The sequence below is a fragment of the Lytechinus variegatus genome, chromosome 1 (assembly GCF_018143015.1).
Source record: "Lytechinus variegatus isolate NC3 chromosome 1, Lvar_3.0, whole genome shotgun sequence".
In the NCBI taxonomy this organism is placed as follows: domain Eukaryota; kingdom Metazoa; phylum Echinodermata; class Echinoidea; order Temnopleuroida; family Toxopneustidae; genus Lytechinus; species Lytechinus variegatus.
In genome coordinates, this window is record NC_054740.1 from 67366987 (window position 1) to 67382662 (window position 15676).

The following is a 15676-nucleotide window of genomic DNA, read 5'->3' on the forward strand; positions in this document are numbered from 1 at the left end:
AATCGATGTTCAACGAGGGGGGTGAGGTGCCTTATCGATATTCGACAGAGGTGGCGCCGAATTTATGTTCGAGCTAGGGGCGCCAAATTGATGTTCGACATAGGGGCGCCGAATTGATGTACGACATAGGGGCGCCGAATTGATGTTCCACCTAGGGGCGCCAAATTGATATGTGACATAGGGAAGCCAATTTGACGTTTGTCTTGGGACGCCAAATGGATGTTTGACACATGGGCTTCGAATTAATTTTTAACCTGTGGGGGGGAGCGCCGAATTGATGTTCAACCTTGGTGGGCTGAATTTATGTTTCACCAAGTGGGGGGGGGGGCGCAGAATTGATGTTAGACCTAGGGGGCGCAGAGTTATGTTCAACCTGGGGGCTGAATTGATGTTGCACAAAGGGGGTCGCCAAAGAGATGTTCGACATTGGGACGCCGAATTGATCCCAAATCTAGGAGAGAGAGGCGCCGAATCGATGTTCGACGGAGGGGGGGGGGTGGATTGATGTTGCACCAAGCACCAAGGGGGCGCCAAAAATGATGTTATACTAGAGGTGCCGAATTGATGTTCGACCTAGAGGGGGGGGGGCGCTGAATTGATGTTCAACGGAGGGAGGGGGGCTGGATTGATGTTGCACCGGGGGGGGGGGGCGTCAAAGTGATGTTCGACATTGGGCGCGGAATTGATCTTAAACCTAGGGGAGTGGGCGCCGAATTGGATATTCAACCTGGGGAGGGGGCTGAATTGATGTTGTACCAAGGGGCGCCAAATTGATATTCGACCTAGAGGTGCCGAATCTATGGTCGACAAAGGGGAAGCCGAATTAATGTCCGACCTAGGTGGGCGCCGAATCAATGTCCGACCTAAGTGGGTGCCGAATTCATATTTTACTCAGGGGCGCCGAATTGATGTTCGACATAGGAGGGTGCCGAATTTGTGTTCGACCTAGGGGTGCGCTGAGTTGATGTTCGATTTAGGGGCGTCAAATTGACAAAGGGGCATCGAATTGATCTTATGCCTATAGGTGGACTGTGGCGCCGAAATGACGTTCTATTTAGTGGCGCTGAATTGACATAGGGGGCAGGCGCCAAATAAATGTTCAACCGAGGTTGATTTGGCGCCGTATTAATATTCGACAGAGGGGGCGTCGAAGTGATGTTCAACATAGGAGCGCTGAATTTATGTTCGACCTACGGCTGTTGATTTCGTGTTAGGCGCCGATTTGATGTTCCACCTAGGGGGCACCGAATTAGCGTTCGACCTAGGGGCGCCAAATTTTTGTTCGACGTATGGGCTGCCAATTTGTTTGACGTTTGTCTTGAGGCGCCAAATTCATGGTTGACACTAGGGCTCCGAACTGATGTTCAACGGGGGGGGGGGCTAAATTGATGTTCCACCAAGGGAGCGAAAAATTGATGTACGACATAGGGGCGCCAAATTGATCTCAAACATAGGGGAGGGGGCACCGAATTGACGTTCTACCTAGTGGCGCGGAATTTATATAAACAAATATATTTTGACAATATATTATGAAGATATCATTGAACATAAAATCAGTAGCAGAAGAAGGATCGCCATTGTCAGCAAAACAATGCTTGAAAATATGACAAACCGAAACATTTATTTATTATACAGTGTGTATCAAAAAAAGTTTACACTTTGAAAAAGCCCTGGGAATTAAGAATTATACAACATGTGGGTATTTTTTTAACATACAATCTTGGGGTTGGGTCTCATCTATCCAATGAAAGAAAAGTTTTGACAGAATGTTACACTTAAGTAAGCACTGTCCTATTTTGTAAAGCTCCCAGAAATCTGTTTGCGCAGAAATACATGTACTCGTTTTCACACTTTGTCAACGGGAAAGGGCGAAATCAAACTTACTGCATAGCATTTCTCATACATTTCCCTTGCAAGTTTAGTCAACTGTAATAAAACGGATACATTCAAGCATTTTGTAACAATTTTGCCACCCAAATTGAAATTTCAACACTTAGTAAGCACAACCTTCACCCTTTTAGTGCCAGCTAGATCTGAGGATATAACTGAATCTGAACAAAAGTTATATATCGGACATCACATTTTTTCACTATGGTTTTATCATTTAAAGTGGGTTAACATTTTATTTCTCATTTAATACATGTTTCTCCACACTCTTTTTCAAGCTTGACAATGATTAACAAAATGAAAATCAAGCCTAAGCCATTTCATGTAAATCAGAGCTCAGTGTAAAGCAAACATCGTCACGATGGCCTCGTTGTGTGGGGGAGTGGGGTGGGGCGCAATGCACTCTTCGAACTGTTTTTGGCAAGGAAACAAGTGAAAATAGGTTAAAATTATCTTCAAATCAATTTTACTAGCTAAATTCCATGTGTTCTTCATGATTATGGTCTACTTTTATTCGCAGAACTATAACAAAGTACTGCGCAAATCATTTTTCACTAACTTTTCAAAAGTAAGTGGTGCTCTCTCAAGCGGAAATATTTTTTGACAGTTATATCGTCATTTGCTTTAATGGATCTGGACCAATTTTAAAGTGTGGTTAATTTTAAAAATCTTCAGAATATGACAAATGTATGATTTTACAGGATTTTTTCTAAGTGTAAACTTTTTTTGATACACACTGTATAATCATATCATGAGCAGAATGGATGAATTCGAATTATTAAAGCATCGGTTAAGTATCTAAAAGAATAAAAGAAAGCCAACTTTTGCTATGTAATATATAGTCAAGAAAAAAAACGATGATGGTAAAAATGAAGATGATGTGAGGATGATGATGATGGTGATGATGATGATGATGATTGATGATGATTAAGATTTATGGGTGGGGTAATCACGAATGGTTCTATTTAAAGTATATGAAATTATGGTAGTAGCATCCCATTTAAATACTTAAATATGATCAATAAACTTCATAGTGTAATAATGTCAAATACTTTCAGAGTTTTTAATAAGTAAAATAATGTTCGACGCAAGGGGCGCAAATTGATGTGTAACCGAGGGGGGGGGGCGACTTGATGTTCGACAAAGAAGTGAGTCGAATTAATGTGACCTATATAGGTGGGCGCCGAATTCAAATTTTACTTTGGGGCGCTGACTTGATGTTCAACAAAGAACGACGAAGCGAATTAATGTCCGACCTAAGTGAGCGCTGAATTCTTATTTCACTGAGGGGTGCCGAATTGATGTTCGACATAGGGGGGGGGGGCCGGGGGAGCCGAATTAATGCCAGACCTAGGGGGCAACGAATTCATATTTTTCTAAGGGGAACCGAAATTATGTTCGACACAGCTAGGGGCGCAGAATTTATGTTTGACCAGGGTGGGAGGTTCAACAGAGGAGGGGGGGGGGGGGGGTCGTCCGAATTGATATTCACCCAGAGGGGCGCCAAATTGATGTTCGACAGTGAGGCTTCGAATTGATGTTCAACTGGGGGTGCTGACTTGATGTTTAACCTATAGATTTCCCGCTCGCGTGGAATGCTTAGCTAGATGCCTATCCTCTTCATGATGACCGAAAATACTTAGAATCTCCAAATATTAGTAAAAAAAAACATACTTTTCAGCTCGCGCTATATACGTGCTAGCACAATTGGTAAGATAGATAGATACCCATCCTGTTTGGGATTACCAGTAGTGCTTAGAATGTCCAAATTTTAGGTCAGAATATCAAAAATTCTCAGTTCGTGCTTCGCGCTCGCATCTATTATTTAGATAGATATCCATCCTGCATGTTCATGGTTACAATGAGAGCTCAAAATGTCTAGTTTTGGATCAGAAATTAAAAAAAAAAATCAGCTCGCTCTTCGCGCTTGCATAAAACGTTAGATAGATATCCATCCTGTTCTGGATTAAAGGCGAAAGTGCTTATAAATTTTTCAAACTAAGTCAGAATATACATACTTTTTTCAGCTCGCATTTCGCGCTCGCTTTAGTTGTGTGGAGATATGTTCACCATTACACAACGTGCTTAGAATGTCCCTTCGGTCGCAATTATTATTTTCAAAAAGTGGTATTACAAACGTTCATGAACATAAAAATTGGTCTTCGGTTGCCTCTTTTTCACCTGATTTTGCAATAAGATAATTTTAGGTCGGGACACCGGGGTGCAAATTCCTGGATACGCACCTGGGAATAAGGATACAAAACATGTTTTACTTTATGAAGAAGTTATTTCAAGAATATAATTTCAGTGATAAAAAGGGAAAGTAAACTATTTTTTTCTTTTACTGTCATGGATGTACATAATTTGAATTTTTTTATTAGTTGTTCTCTTGAAAAGTCCTTTTTATTGTTCTATGAACGTAAACACGACATAAGAAACATATTTCATGATTGATAGCTGACAAATAAATCCCAATTTACAAAGGAAGAACTTTATATGAACAAAAAAAAGTCACTGATCATATGTACATCTTCAGTTTTGGTAGAAGAGGTTGATTTAATGATCATTTCTATTTTATTATTTTTGATTAGATTAGAAGAAATGGCTGATTTCTAGTTGATTTACACTTTTATTGGCGCGTTTTCAATAATCTATACTTAAAAGAATCATGTTGATTTAAATCGCAATTTAAATCAACGTGATTTGTGATTTAAATCAACTATCCCTGATGCCGTAGCAAATTGTCATGTCACATTAGCATAATCTTGTGACATTAAAAATAACTTGCAATCTTGTGAGGTTCCCATACTAGCTGTTCGCATAATAAGTGACATACTATTAATTAATCTTTGTAGACACATATACATGAATACTTCTTCTTTAATATTCTTTACGCGTCGACAGACTGGTCCATGTTCAGATACTTCTCTATGCTTTGTCTTTGATCCGTTTTAAAAAACGTTCCCCAGAATACATTTGAATATCTAGATAATAATTTCACTTACCTGTTTATCACCAAACTAATGTTTACAATCACTTCCTGAAGTTTCCATTCTTTCCTTTCATAGGCAGCAATATCAGGAAAAGAAAATCTGTCGGATGTACGTCCTGTTACTGTGCGTGGTCCGCTGTTTAAATTCATGGCGCCATTTTTGCTGTATACATTCGATTCACTCATTCGCGACTGCCGGATGCCCCATTCAAAATTTCTTGCCATTGTGAACGCTTTCTTCGCCCCATTGCACATTTACCTTGGATTGACATTTGCCTTTTTGTTAAGGGATTCAATAGCGATTGTCTCCGTCAATGTCTTTTCAGAAGGGAATTTTTCGCATCGCGACGCAATTCAAATTCAAGAACATAGAAAATGTATTGAAAAAATGCCATTATTGACAAAGAAGCGGTTTGGGTCGAAAATGGGTAAATCAAAAAGTTCAAAACAGCAGCTTCGTCGTTGGCACTATATAAAGCCAATTTGCAATTTCACGTCAGCTCCTAAACTTTATTAGGACGAAACTATGTTCCGGTTCACAAGTTTCGACAAAGACCTCACAGCTGTTCTCTGTCATATCTGACGCGCATATTCAATACATTTACTGTGTTCTTGAATCGTTTTGCGTCTCGGTGCAAAATTCTCTATTCATATTCTATGCACGTACGAAAAGCGTATTATTATGCAGAAACAGAAGAAATGAAGGAGGGAGGGTTAGAAAGATTAGAAGAAAAGAAGAACTTCAAAGAGAAGGAAAAGAAATGAAGGAGAGGGGAAAAGGGAAGGAGGGAGAAAGAAAAGAAGGATGGAGAGGGGAAACACAGAGAAAGGGAAAAAGAGAGAGGGAGCAGGGGCGTCGATCCATTTTTCAGATTGGGGGGGGGCAAAATCATCAAAATTTCCAAAGGCAATAAATTTTACATACATAGATATATATATATATTATATATATATATATATATAATATATATATATATATATATTATATATATTTATTATATGACTCATGAGATAGACGCGAGACACATATCTCAGCACCAAATTAATGCGAGCGCGAAGCGCGAGCTGAAATTTTTTGAAATACTGACCTGATAACAGAAAAAAGGTGCCTGTTTAGGACTGTTTGTAGTAATTCATGAGAATACATGTCTCACTACACAGATAATGCGAGTGCCAAGACCGAGCTGAGACCTGAAGGCTTGATAGTCTAAGCATTTTTGGTACCAATGATTAAGATGGGTATCTAAAAACCAATCAATGGACGCGAGCTGAAAATTGTGATATTTCGATCTGAAAATATTGCGTTTTTAATAAAGAACAAGATAAATAAAATAAGATCCAACAAAAGATTTTACAAATCGAAGCGGGAATTCTTTTTGGGTTTAAAACTGAAAACGGGTCATTCTGTTCATCTATTTAATCATGAAAAATAAGGATTTTGCTATAGAAATTATGCGAGCGCGAAGTGCGAGCTTAATTTTTTTTATATATAAATTCCAATCTGAAAATTGGACATTTTAAGCACGATTTTAAATAAAGAATGAGTTGTGTATCTTAGTCTCACTTGCTGATTTCTGTGTAACATTACAATCTTATTTTTTTTGCACATGCGGAATTATTGGGGGGGGGGGCAAAACGATATGTTTGCCCCCCAATATTTTCATTGGTGGGGCGATCGCCCCCCCATGATCGACGCCTCTGAGAGGGAGCGGGAGAGAGAAGGGGAAAGAAAAAAATGAAGGAAAGGGAGATATGAACGGAACAGAATAAAGGAGAAAGAGAAGGGAGATGGAGAGGGGTGAAATAGTAGTCACCATCAGTTAAATATCATTGTCATCATCACCAACATCTTCATCATCGCCATCATCATCTTCATCGCCATCATCATCATCAATCATCAGTAGCAGCATCACCACCACCATCACTGTCACCACCACCATCACTATACAATCATCATCATCATCACCATCACCATCAACATTATCACCACCACCATCACCATCATCACCATATTATCACCACCATCACCATCATTTCATCATCATCATCATCACCACCACCGCTATCCTACATACCATCACCTAGTCTGCTTGCACAGACCCTGATTGAAAATTTGATCAAGTGGGTCTTCACAACACAAGACTAGCACATATAAACTTGTTGTTTTGATATTCAGGAGCGAGAGGGCCTATACAGTACACAAGTCTTTATAGGCTGCACATTCAGACCCTATAACTAAAGTGAAGGGTTTGTACTGCAGACTGTCACTATCTTCATCATCGATACCAACATCATTTCTTTCCTACCAATATTCTCATTTTAATAATCACATTCATCATAAAAAATATCATCACCATTTATTATATCATCAACCCCCTTATCACTATCATCATCATCATCACCACCACCATCCTCACCATCATCATCATCACCATCACATCAATAACACCATCATCATCATCATCATCATCGTCATCATCATCATCATCATCATCACATCTAACCTACATATCATCATAGAATCACTATCAAGACTATCATTCATTGTCTGTCAAAATACTGGTGGAAAACAAAGAACTTGTGTTTCAGCTGTATTTAATGGAAGATCATTGCATTCAAATATTCTGAAAATTGCAATTCTAATTGAGCATTAGCAATCCAGCTTACTAAATAATATCCATGTAATAAATACACATTATTATAAAGGGGATAAGGCTTCATTGTGCTACGTCAATTAAAACACGCATTAAGGGTGCATTGAGAATAACAAAGGAAATCTAAATGTTACAGCTCACATAAGATGCATAACATGTTGGCTTGTAGTTATTATTTTTTTTTTGCATCACCAAAGCTTTTCTCTTAAATTCATATTGATGGACACTCAAAGATGAGAACACTGATAAATAGATCAATATCAGTACTACTTTATTTTGAGTTGTGTGAAGGAGGGGAATATCAGTGTCGGTTCAACCTTGCATAACAGATAACGGTATGACAATCATTCTTTCAACCTCACATATGATCTAAACAATTAGACGAAAGAACACTTTAAAGGGATAGTCCACTCCAACAAAAAAAATAAAATGAGAAATATCAAACAAACTTCAAGCTGAAAATTTCATCAAAATTCTCTTTCTTTACAAATGAACTCTTTAGTGGAGTAGACTTAGATTTCAATGATTGAGGAAAGAGATATATAATATACAAACCATACATACGTACTTGTATGATGGGTGAAGTGGATCTACATGTAGGCATCAAGTCCTACATGGGGCCTGTTTCATAAGTATGGTAACTTTGCCAATATTGTGACTATTCATGGAAAGTTTAATTGTGATTGGCTGCTTAGCTTTGATACCATGGTAGTCATCAGAATTACAAATTAACAATAGTAGTAAGTCCCCATGAAACAGGGCCCTAGATCGATGAATCTTTACCCCCCCCCCCCCACCCATGGATTGAGGTGCTTTCATCCATGGAGGGGCCACTGTCATTACAAGGTGGACACCACCCACAGAATCCCAAAAAGCACATAAATCACAAAAAAATATTCAGAACGGGAAAAATAACTTGCCACAAATCGGTATTGGGTCCACCAAAGTTGCAATATTGCTTTTAAGATGGCTTAGAGTACAGAATATAAGACTGAATACTCTAACAGAGAAATATCTCAAGATTGGCAACAAAATTCTACATGTATTGTAGGGATATGATAAGTGGGAGCTGTGTGATAGGTCTAATCCCATTAGAAGACCACACGTCCACATCTCCTTTTCAAAGACACCTGCAGATTTGACATGAAATTTTCTGGCATTGACACTAACAACATTGGGGAAGCTGGTCGTCATCTGTGAAGAGTTATTATTAATGTAGGTGACAAAATGGCAGATTGAAATGCTCAACTGGTAGACAAAACAGCTCAGAAAAAGAAGGCGAGGTCAGCATCAATATCAGTATCTGATTCAGTGCCAACCTCTTCCATCTGTACAAATCGCTCTAGAGATGGCCACTCTAGAGTGGGACTCTGCAGCCACTCTAGAAAATATAACACCTATATAATAATGACAATAATGCCAACGAGGACTAAGACTGAATAAGTGTAAGATTGCTAGTCAGAGAGGGAGCCCCACACTTGGTGTGTGTATATATATCATGCAAAATCACCTGTAAAGGGTAGTAGTGTAATTGACTGACTTTAAACAGAACTCATCATAATTGTACAATAAGGCCCATATTCTGAAGTCAGGTTTAACTTAGACCATGGTCTACCTCTGTGCTCAAATTATGGGAATCCAAAAGTGTCAAAATTTTTATTAAGTTGCATGTTTCTTATGTTTACTGTGCTCTTTCCTGATTCATCAATGGTGAAGACAATCATCTATTTATACTTCCTAGACAATCATGAATGATTAGAGAGCCAAATGAGCTGAAATATGATCTACTGTTAGTGATTTATGTAACAATTGGCTATCAGTACTTTTAACCACAACTTAAAACCTGAGTTTAAGCTAAACCCGACTTCAGAATACAGGCCAATCTGATTTAGGTGTCTGCAGAAGCCATCAGAGGAAGAAAATACTAACTTTTGGGTAATTTTATAAATATCAAAATAATTTTTCAATGGCCATGGGAAGCTGGCTAAGCATGTGCATGTCATTGAAAATGAAAAGGGTGAAGACAAAGAGAGAGGGGAGAGAGGTAGAGAATTGGGGAGTGACAGAGAGATGGGGGGGGGGGGATTGGGGCAGAAGAATCTTCACTTCAATAATACATTGAATATTCAATATGATTAATACAAGACTGACATTCAATCTACAAGTGTCTACTTTTGTTTATAGCACAGGCATTGCAGGACTTAGTATTCGCTGTATGTGATCATAGAATGGAAGCACTGCTGATAAACATAGAATGAGATGTGTTACATGATAAGTGAAAATATAATAAGGAATAAAAAAAAGAGTTCAAAGTATCATAATAGGGAGACATAACATACATAAGTTTGCAGTGTTTACAGGATTATTGTCAAAATATTATGAATGACATGTTCTGGTGCATATTACATTCCTAGAATTCATATGAATTACAAAGGGATTCACAGTTAAGACAATAAATAGATATCAACATGCACAATGTACACATCACACTGTACATCATAAAGTAGTATAATTCATGTGTGAAAATGCCCTGAAAAATTCTTGATATAAAATTACATTAATTATTAACATGAAAATGTGAATTTCTTTTTCAAGTTACTGTCAAAATATGGACAAAAACACATCCAAATGTGGGAAATGGCTACGGTCTTCATTTGACTACCAACATGAAGATTCGAAATAATTGGCAACTGCATCAGAGAATATATATGGTCAAAAAAATAAATACTATAAAACTGCATTAATTAACAAAATATCCATGACAAATTGAGGGATGCTACCTCCGTCTCTCTTGCTTCTGAGTTCTCTTCTTTTCTTTCTCTTTCCTGTCTTGTGCCTTCTGCTTCTGTTGTTCTCTCTGCAGTTTGTCCTGTTCCTTCTTCTTTGCGCTCTCCAGCTTGGCTTTCTCGCGTTTCTCCTTCTCGTGCCTATCAACGTCGACCTTGTTTGTATTGGTAAAGACTGGTTCAAGAATGTGTGGTTAAGGGAAGTTAAAGCTAAAGGAATGTAGTTACAGCAAACAATGATTTCATGGGGAAAGTCAATGAAATCAAGGTTTAATTGGCACTTTATTATGGAAGATTTACAGGTAAATCTGGTACATTTCAACCATAACTAAACTTTGCAAAATCATAAATTCTAAGCTGGAAAATAATCACAATGAAGATCACTTACACAGATAAGCATAAGTGAGATGATATGATTCATTGATTGGGGAAATAATGATACACAATGCGCCTCGGAATAGATTATTTCTAGACAGATGGCGCTATATTAATAGCTATTATTATTATTGATTGAAAAAACACCAGACATATGGCTGGAATGGCATGATAAGTTTGCTCTTTTCTCTTAGGTAATCATTTTATCGGAATCTGTACGAACTCATTTTGAGACTGTTACACAACTGTTGTTTATCTTTGAAATTATCAAACGTTCACGGTTTCTTTTGGCTCAATATGAACATGGGTTCTGAAAGGCAGTATCTCACTGAGAAGGGGTTATTTGAAAACTTAAAAGCTTTGATCCCCAAATTTGCTAAAGAATGTCGACCAAGATTAACAGTTTTCCTCTGTCATGGGTGACTTTTCACTGTGCTTCATGTCTAAATAGGAACATTCCCCCTGATGTTTGTGAAATGTGAATATGGAGAACAGTTGGCCATAACAAGTTATAGTAAGCAGAAGATTGTGATAGTTTTGCAATGAGTAGCAACACTCAATCATTTGATACTATTTGGGATTTTCATTGACCGGGAATGGGGGTGGGGGGATTCTGGCAAAAGTATGATCTGACATACCCCCGAGATCAAGGAACAATGTATGCAGAGGGAGACAGATAAAAATAAGCTTGTTGCAGCAAGTTCACTATCTTGTGAATAACAATTAAGTACATGTAAGTTCGGTAATAGCATGCCAAGGGGGATAGCAGACATGACCCTCCATTAGGCCAATCTAACTCAGGCATAAATATTGAGAAAAAAAATCAATAATGATAATAATGTATGCTTTTGCCACAGATTGCTAACTTGATGATTGTTATCAAGTCCTGTATTAATAATAAGCCCATTGTTTGTGTAAATTAAATCTTTACCTGTACTAGCACGAGAACAGGTGGGTGTTTTATGAAGCTGTTGGTAAGTTGCAAATAACTTTATGCAGGACTGGTGACCCTTTCTTTGCTTAATGTTATCCCTATATAGCTGACTCGGCACCTGAGAACACATTCCAGTCATGCATAAGATGTTTGCAAGTTTATCAATAGCTTTATGAAACATCCATCAAGAAATCAGTGATGCGAAAAAGTTATGTGTAGCTTACAATCAGTTATTCCAACACACCATTGATCTATCCGCAAAATGCAACAATGTATGATAAGAAAGGATACATAGGTCATCCAAACCTCCTCCTCCTGCTGCACCACCTCCTTTACCACCATCATAGTCAGGTTCGTAATCCTCATCTGTGCATTGCAGCAGTCAAGGAAAAATCATCCTTACTTTTCTAGATTTCAAAGTAAAATATAAACATAACACAAACAGTCCCATCTTAAGAAAACAGAGTAAACTTCCTTTTTTGTTTGATTTCATTTTTTAAACGGCCAATGGTATTAACTGTTTACACTAATTCAGATAATAATAATAATAACAACAATAATAATAATAGATACTAATAATTCTAATAATAATAATGATCATGATAATATTTAATACTAATACTACTACTAATAACAATAACAATAGTAATAACAATAAAAATAGTAATAATAATAATAATAATAAAATAATAATAAAAATAATTGGATTTATATAGCACCTGTTGAGACATAAAATGAGTTACGCTTTTCATCAGATGTATGTATTGCTTAGTGCATTTCATGAAATAAAGGATATTCATCTCCATCAGAAACTTCTGCAAATCGGGCCAAGAGGGCAGCTTTCTGTTTCGAGTCTGTTGGTGATTTGGTTACCTTGGTAACCTGGGTGGCAGCGTGGCGCTCCATGATGGCTGCCATCTTATCTTCAGAACTCTCTGTTGGGTGAGTATCTAAATATACAAAATGATATATTCAAGGATTTGTTATAAAAGTCCTTATAAATACAGAGAAATACAAGTTATTATATCAAGCTTTAAAATGAGAGGCACAGGTAACAGAAGAGAAATAGAAACAAGAGGCAATAAAAGTAATGAAATTGGAGATTAATAAATCAATAAATCTTAAACTGGCAATTATCTAACATTAATTATCAATCCTGTTTCTTATTTCTTCAGTAATGGTCAAAAAGGCCAAATTTCAAGTAAATTTGATGACTACATTCAGTTGTATCTCCATCATTAATACAAAACTTAAAATCATTCTTAACAAATTAACATCATGAAAATATATTTTTAATTCATGAAGCAAAGAGAAAATGGCAAGAAGGGGGAGGGGGTTAGAAGACAATATTTTACATAATATCGTATAATCACACCTTAAATGATAAATAACTTTATAGTTTTTCTGCTCCACAATGATATTCCACTAATTAAAGATTAATCTATTAATGTGACACAAACAAGATGACTGATAAACAAGTCACACAGTGACACATCTTAATGACTGATGAAGAGGATAAATAAAAATGTGAAGTCTCTGGCTACCGGTAATTAAAAGGAGAATCTCATACCTCCATTGACTTGCTTTTCATCAGAGGCTGAATGGCTAATTTGTTTCCATTTCTGCAAGATTTCATGGCAAGTCTCCTCGACAGCATCCTCCTAATGACACACAAAGGGAAAATATAGAGTGAATACTCGTCTCTTGCTGGTGCCTGGGCTACCATGAACACCTGACAGCCCATTGCAAATAAAGCATCAGAATAAATACAGCCAGGCATCATGAGGTCGCCCACCAAAACAGGTGGTGCTGTTATATATTTTGGTTAATTTATTTTTCAAAACCAGGGGCTATTTCCAACAATCTTGGTATCACTTTAAAGTTGAACTCATTAGCTTATAGACCCTAATATAGTATTTGTGGTATTCATGGCTGAGCAGTCTATAGAATTTGAATCACGTATTCTCAATGCTCAAAGACAGAGCACAAGGGTTGGTGCCGGAAGCGGTAACGCCTGCACCTGTACAAAGTCAATGGGATTAGAGAGTCTCTATATTTTGTGCTCTTTGGGGTTAAACATTACAGAAGTCAACCCCTACAAAAAGAAGATTGAATAAAAGGGGGAAAAGCCAACAAGCAGTCACTCAAAAATGAAAATGTCATCAAAATTTGGATGTAAAATATGAAAGATTCTGATATTCTATAGTTACAACTAATTTCACAAAAACAGTTATATATATGTACATTTTGGTCTGTATGGAAATGAGGGGACTGATGACATAACCCACTCACAATTTTTTTTTGAAATTTTACTACTGAGAAATGTTTTAATTTTCTCCACATTGACATGTGAAGCAAAGATTTATTTCCCCTGAACATGTGGAATTACAACTATTTTAACATTTTGTGGTTCTGTCAAGTTGGTCACTGACAAATCTGTAATGAAATATCACATAATTCAAACAATAAAAAAAAACAGTGAGGGACATAAATGATCAATCATCATCAACTCTCTCATTTGCATGTCACAGACTTGTAATACAACTGTTTTGTGAAAAATAAGCAAACCTTTAAAATGACAGACCTTTCTTATTTTACAACTGACTTTCATGAGAATTTCAGCGTTATGCTCATTTGATTTGTCTCTATTGATTCAAATCAACATTTTTCTTGAGTGACTTGACCTTGATATCATAACTTGTCTTGTCTTGGTTAAGTCAGCATATGCAGGCCTGTTGTACTCTGCAAACTTGTTGAAAAAGTGAGGTCACAGGGCAAGCAGGTTACTTACCTACAAGTTACAAGGCTTTTGGGTGATTTTTATTTTGAAGAAGTCGAGTGATCTCCACTATATTAACATTATTCTTTACTGTCAAATGATTGATGAATACTTTTGGCAATGCATTGGCATGTGAATATGAAACAAAAGGTCAAACCTTTCTAGGGGGCATTGGGACCCCAATCAGATCGATAAAAGCTTGCGTCGTGTAACGTTGGGGAAGAATAATTCTGAATAATTCTGAATAGGAAACAAGATGGCGCGTGAACATCGGGCAAGTCTCTTCCGTGACTCTTTTCATGCTATTTTTCTCATTTTTTGATGAATTCTTGTTTAAAAATAAAATCAATAGCGTAGAAATGTCGGAAATGAAGTTGTTTCCATGTACATGATCTAGGGCTAGATCTTTTAGAAAGAAAGTAGAAATCTCGGGGCCGAAAGTTTCAGGGTTTTTTTGTGGTACACACAAAATGACAAATGAATACAAAGACCTGGCTTCGTACGAGAGTAACCTTACGTTAGTAAATGATTTTTACTCTCTAGAAGCCTCCTGGCTAGGTGGGTCAAAAACATGAATTCAGTTAGATACGATCCAGAAGCTTTTTTTTTTATTTTCTGCTTTTCAGTTCACATTTCTTCCATTATTGCATTAATTTGAACTTTCAACAGTCATGACAGTTGTAACACTTTATAAATGTTTCCTTTATATGATTATCAATAAATCTACTCTATATTTGGCCAAAATAATGTGAGGAATTTGGCACTTTTACTCGACAGTTTACAAGACATTCACTTTTCAACATGAGTACCTAACACAGAATCTGCATGTATAATTCATAACATTATTTGATGTGCATGGGACTGAGATTAAATACCAATATTCCGCCAAGGATTCCACTTAAGGCTTCTGACTTCTCCTCCTCGTTCGAATCATCAGTTTCTACAATGCTACTTATGTAGCTTCCAAACACATCCTGATCGATTTTGAGTTGGTCTAGTTTGATGGAGAGCCATTCTCCAAAATTTTGACAAATAGCAGCCTCTGCCATCTGAAATAGTTTCCAGCAGATGGTGCAAGTATTCGCCGATCCCATTAAATTGTCGAGTCGAGTCTGTCGCTTATATATTGCATGCTCGCGGCATACGGCCGTGCAGACCAGTAGCAGCGAATTTGAACAATTTGCCTCACCACGATTCAACTTTTACAAAATTAGTGCGCATTCATCATAATATGCTATTTTGAAAAAAATCCTGATAACGCATCATATT

General features: G+C 37.2%; 1 protein-coding gene across 1 annotated transcript; it reads right to left on the minus strand.

Annotated features, from left to right (window-relative positions):
• Positions 1–9344: 9344 nt before the first annotated feature.
• LOC121420503 (coiled-coil domain-containing protein 43-like) lies at positions 9345–15522 on the minus strand. Its single transcript, XM_041615170.1, has 5 exons — positions 15283–15522; positions 13199–13289; positions 12425–12578; positions 11920–11996; positions 9345–10494 (listed from the first exon to the last, which is right to left on the minus strand). The coding sequence occupies exons 1-5, from the start codon at positions 15499–15501 to the stop codon at positions 10310–10312; spliced, it is 726 nt and encodes a 241-aa protein (XP_041471104.1). The 5' UTR covers positions 15502–15522; the 3' UTR covers positions 9345–10309.
• Between the last annotated feature and the right edge of the window lie 154 nt (positions 15523–15676).

Coding starts and splice junctions, on each gene's coding strand:
- LOC121420503 (XM_041615170.1), bottom strand. CDS start 15,501: ATGGGATCGGCGAATACTTGCACCATCTGCTGGAAACTATTTCAGATG. Junction 13,290..15,282: donor GAATCCTTGGCGGAATATTG/GTATTTAATCTC, acceptor GTGTGTCATTAG/GAGGATGCTGTCGAGGAGAC. Junction 11,997..12,424: donor GAAGTTTCTGATGGAGATGA/ATATCCTTTATT, acceptor GCTGCAATGCAC/AGATGAGGATTACGAACCTG.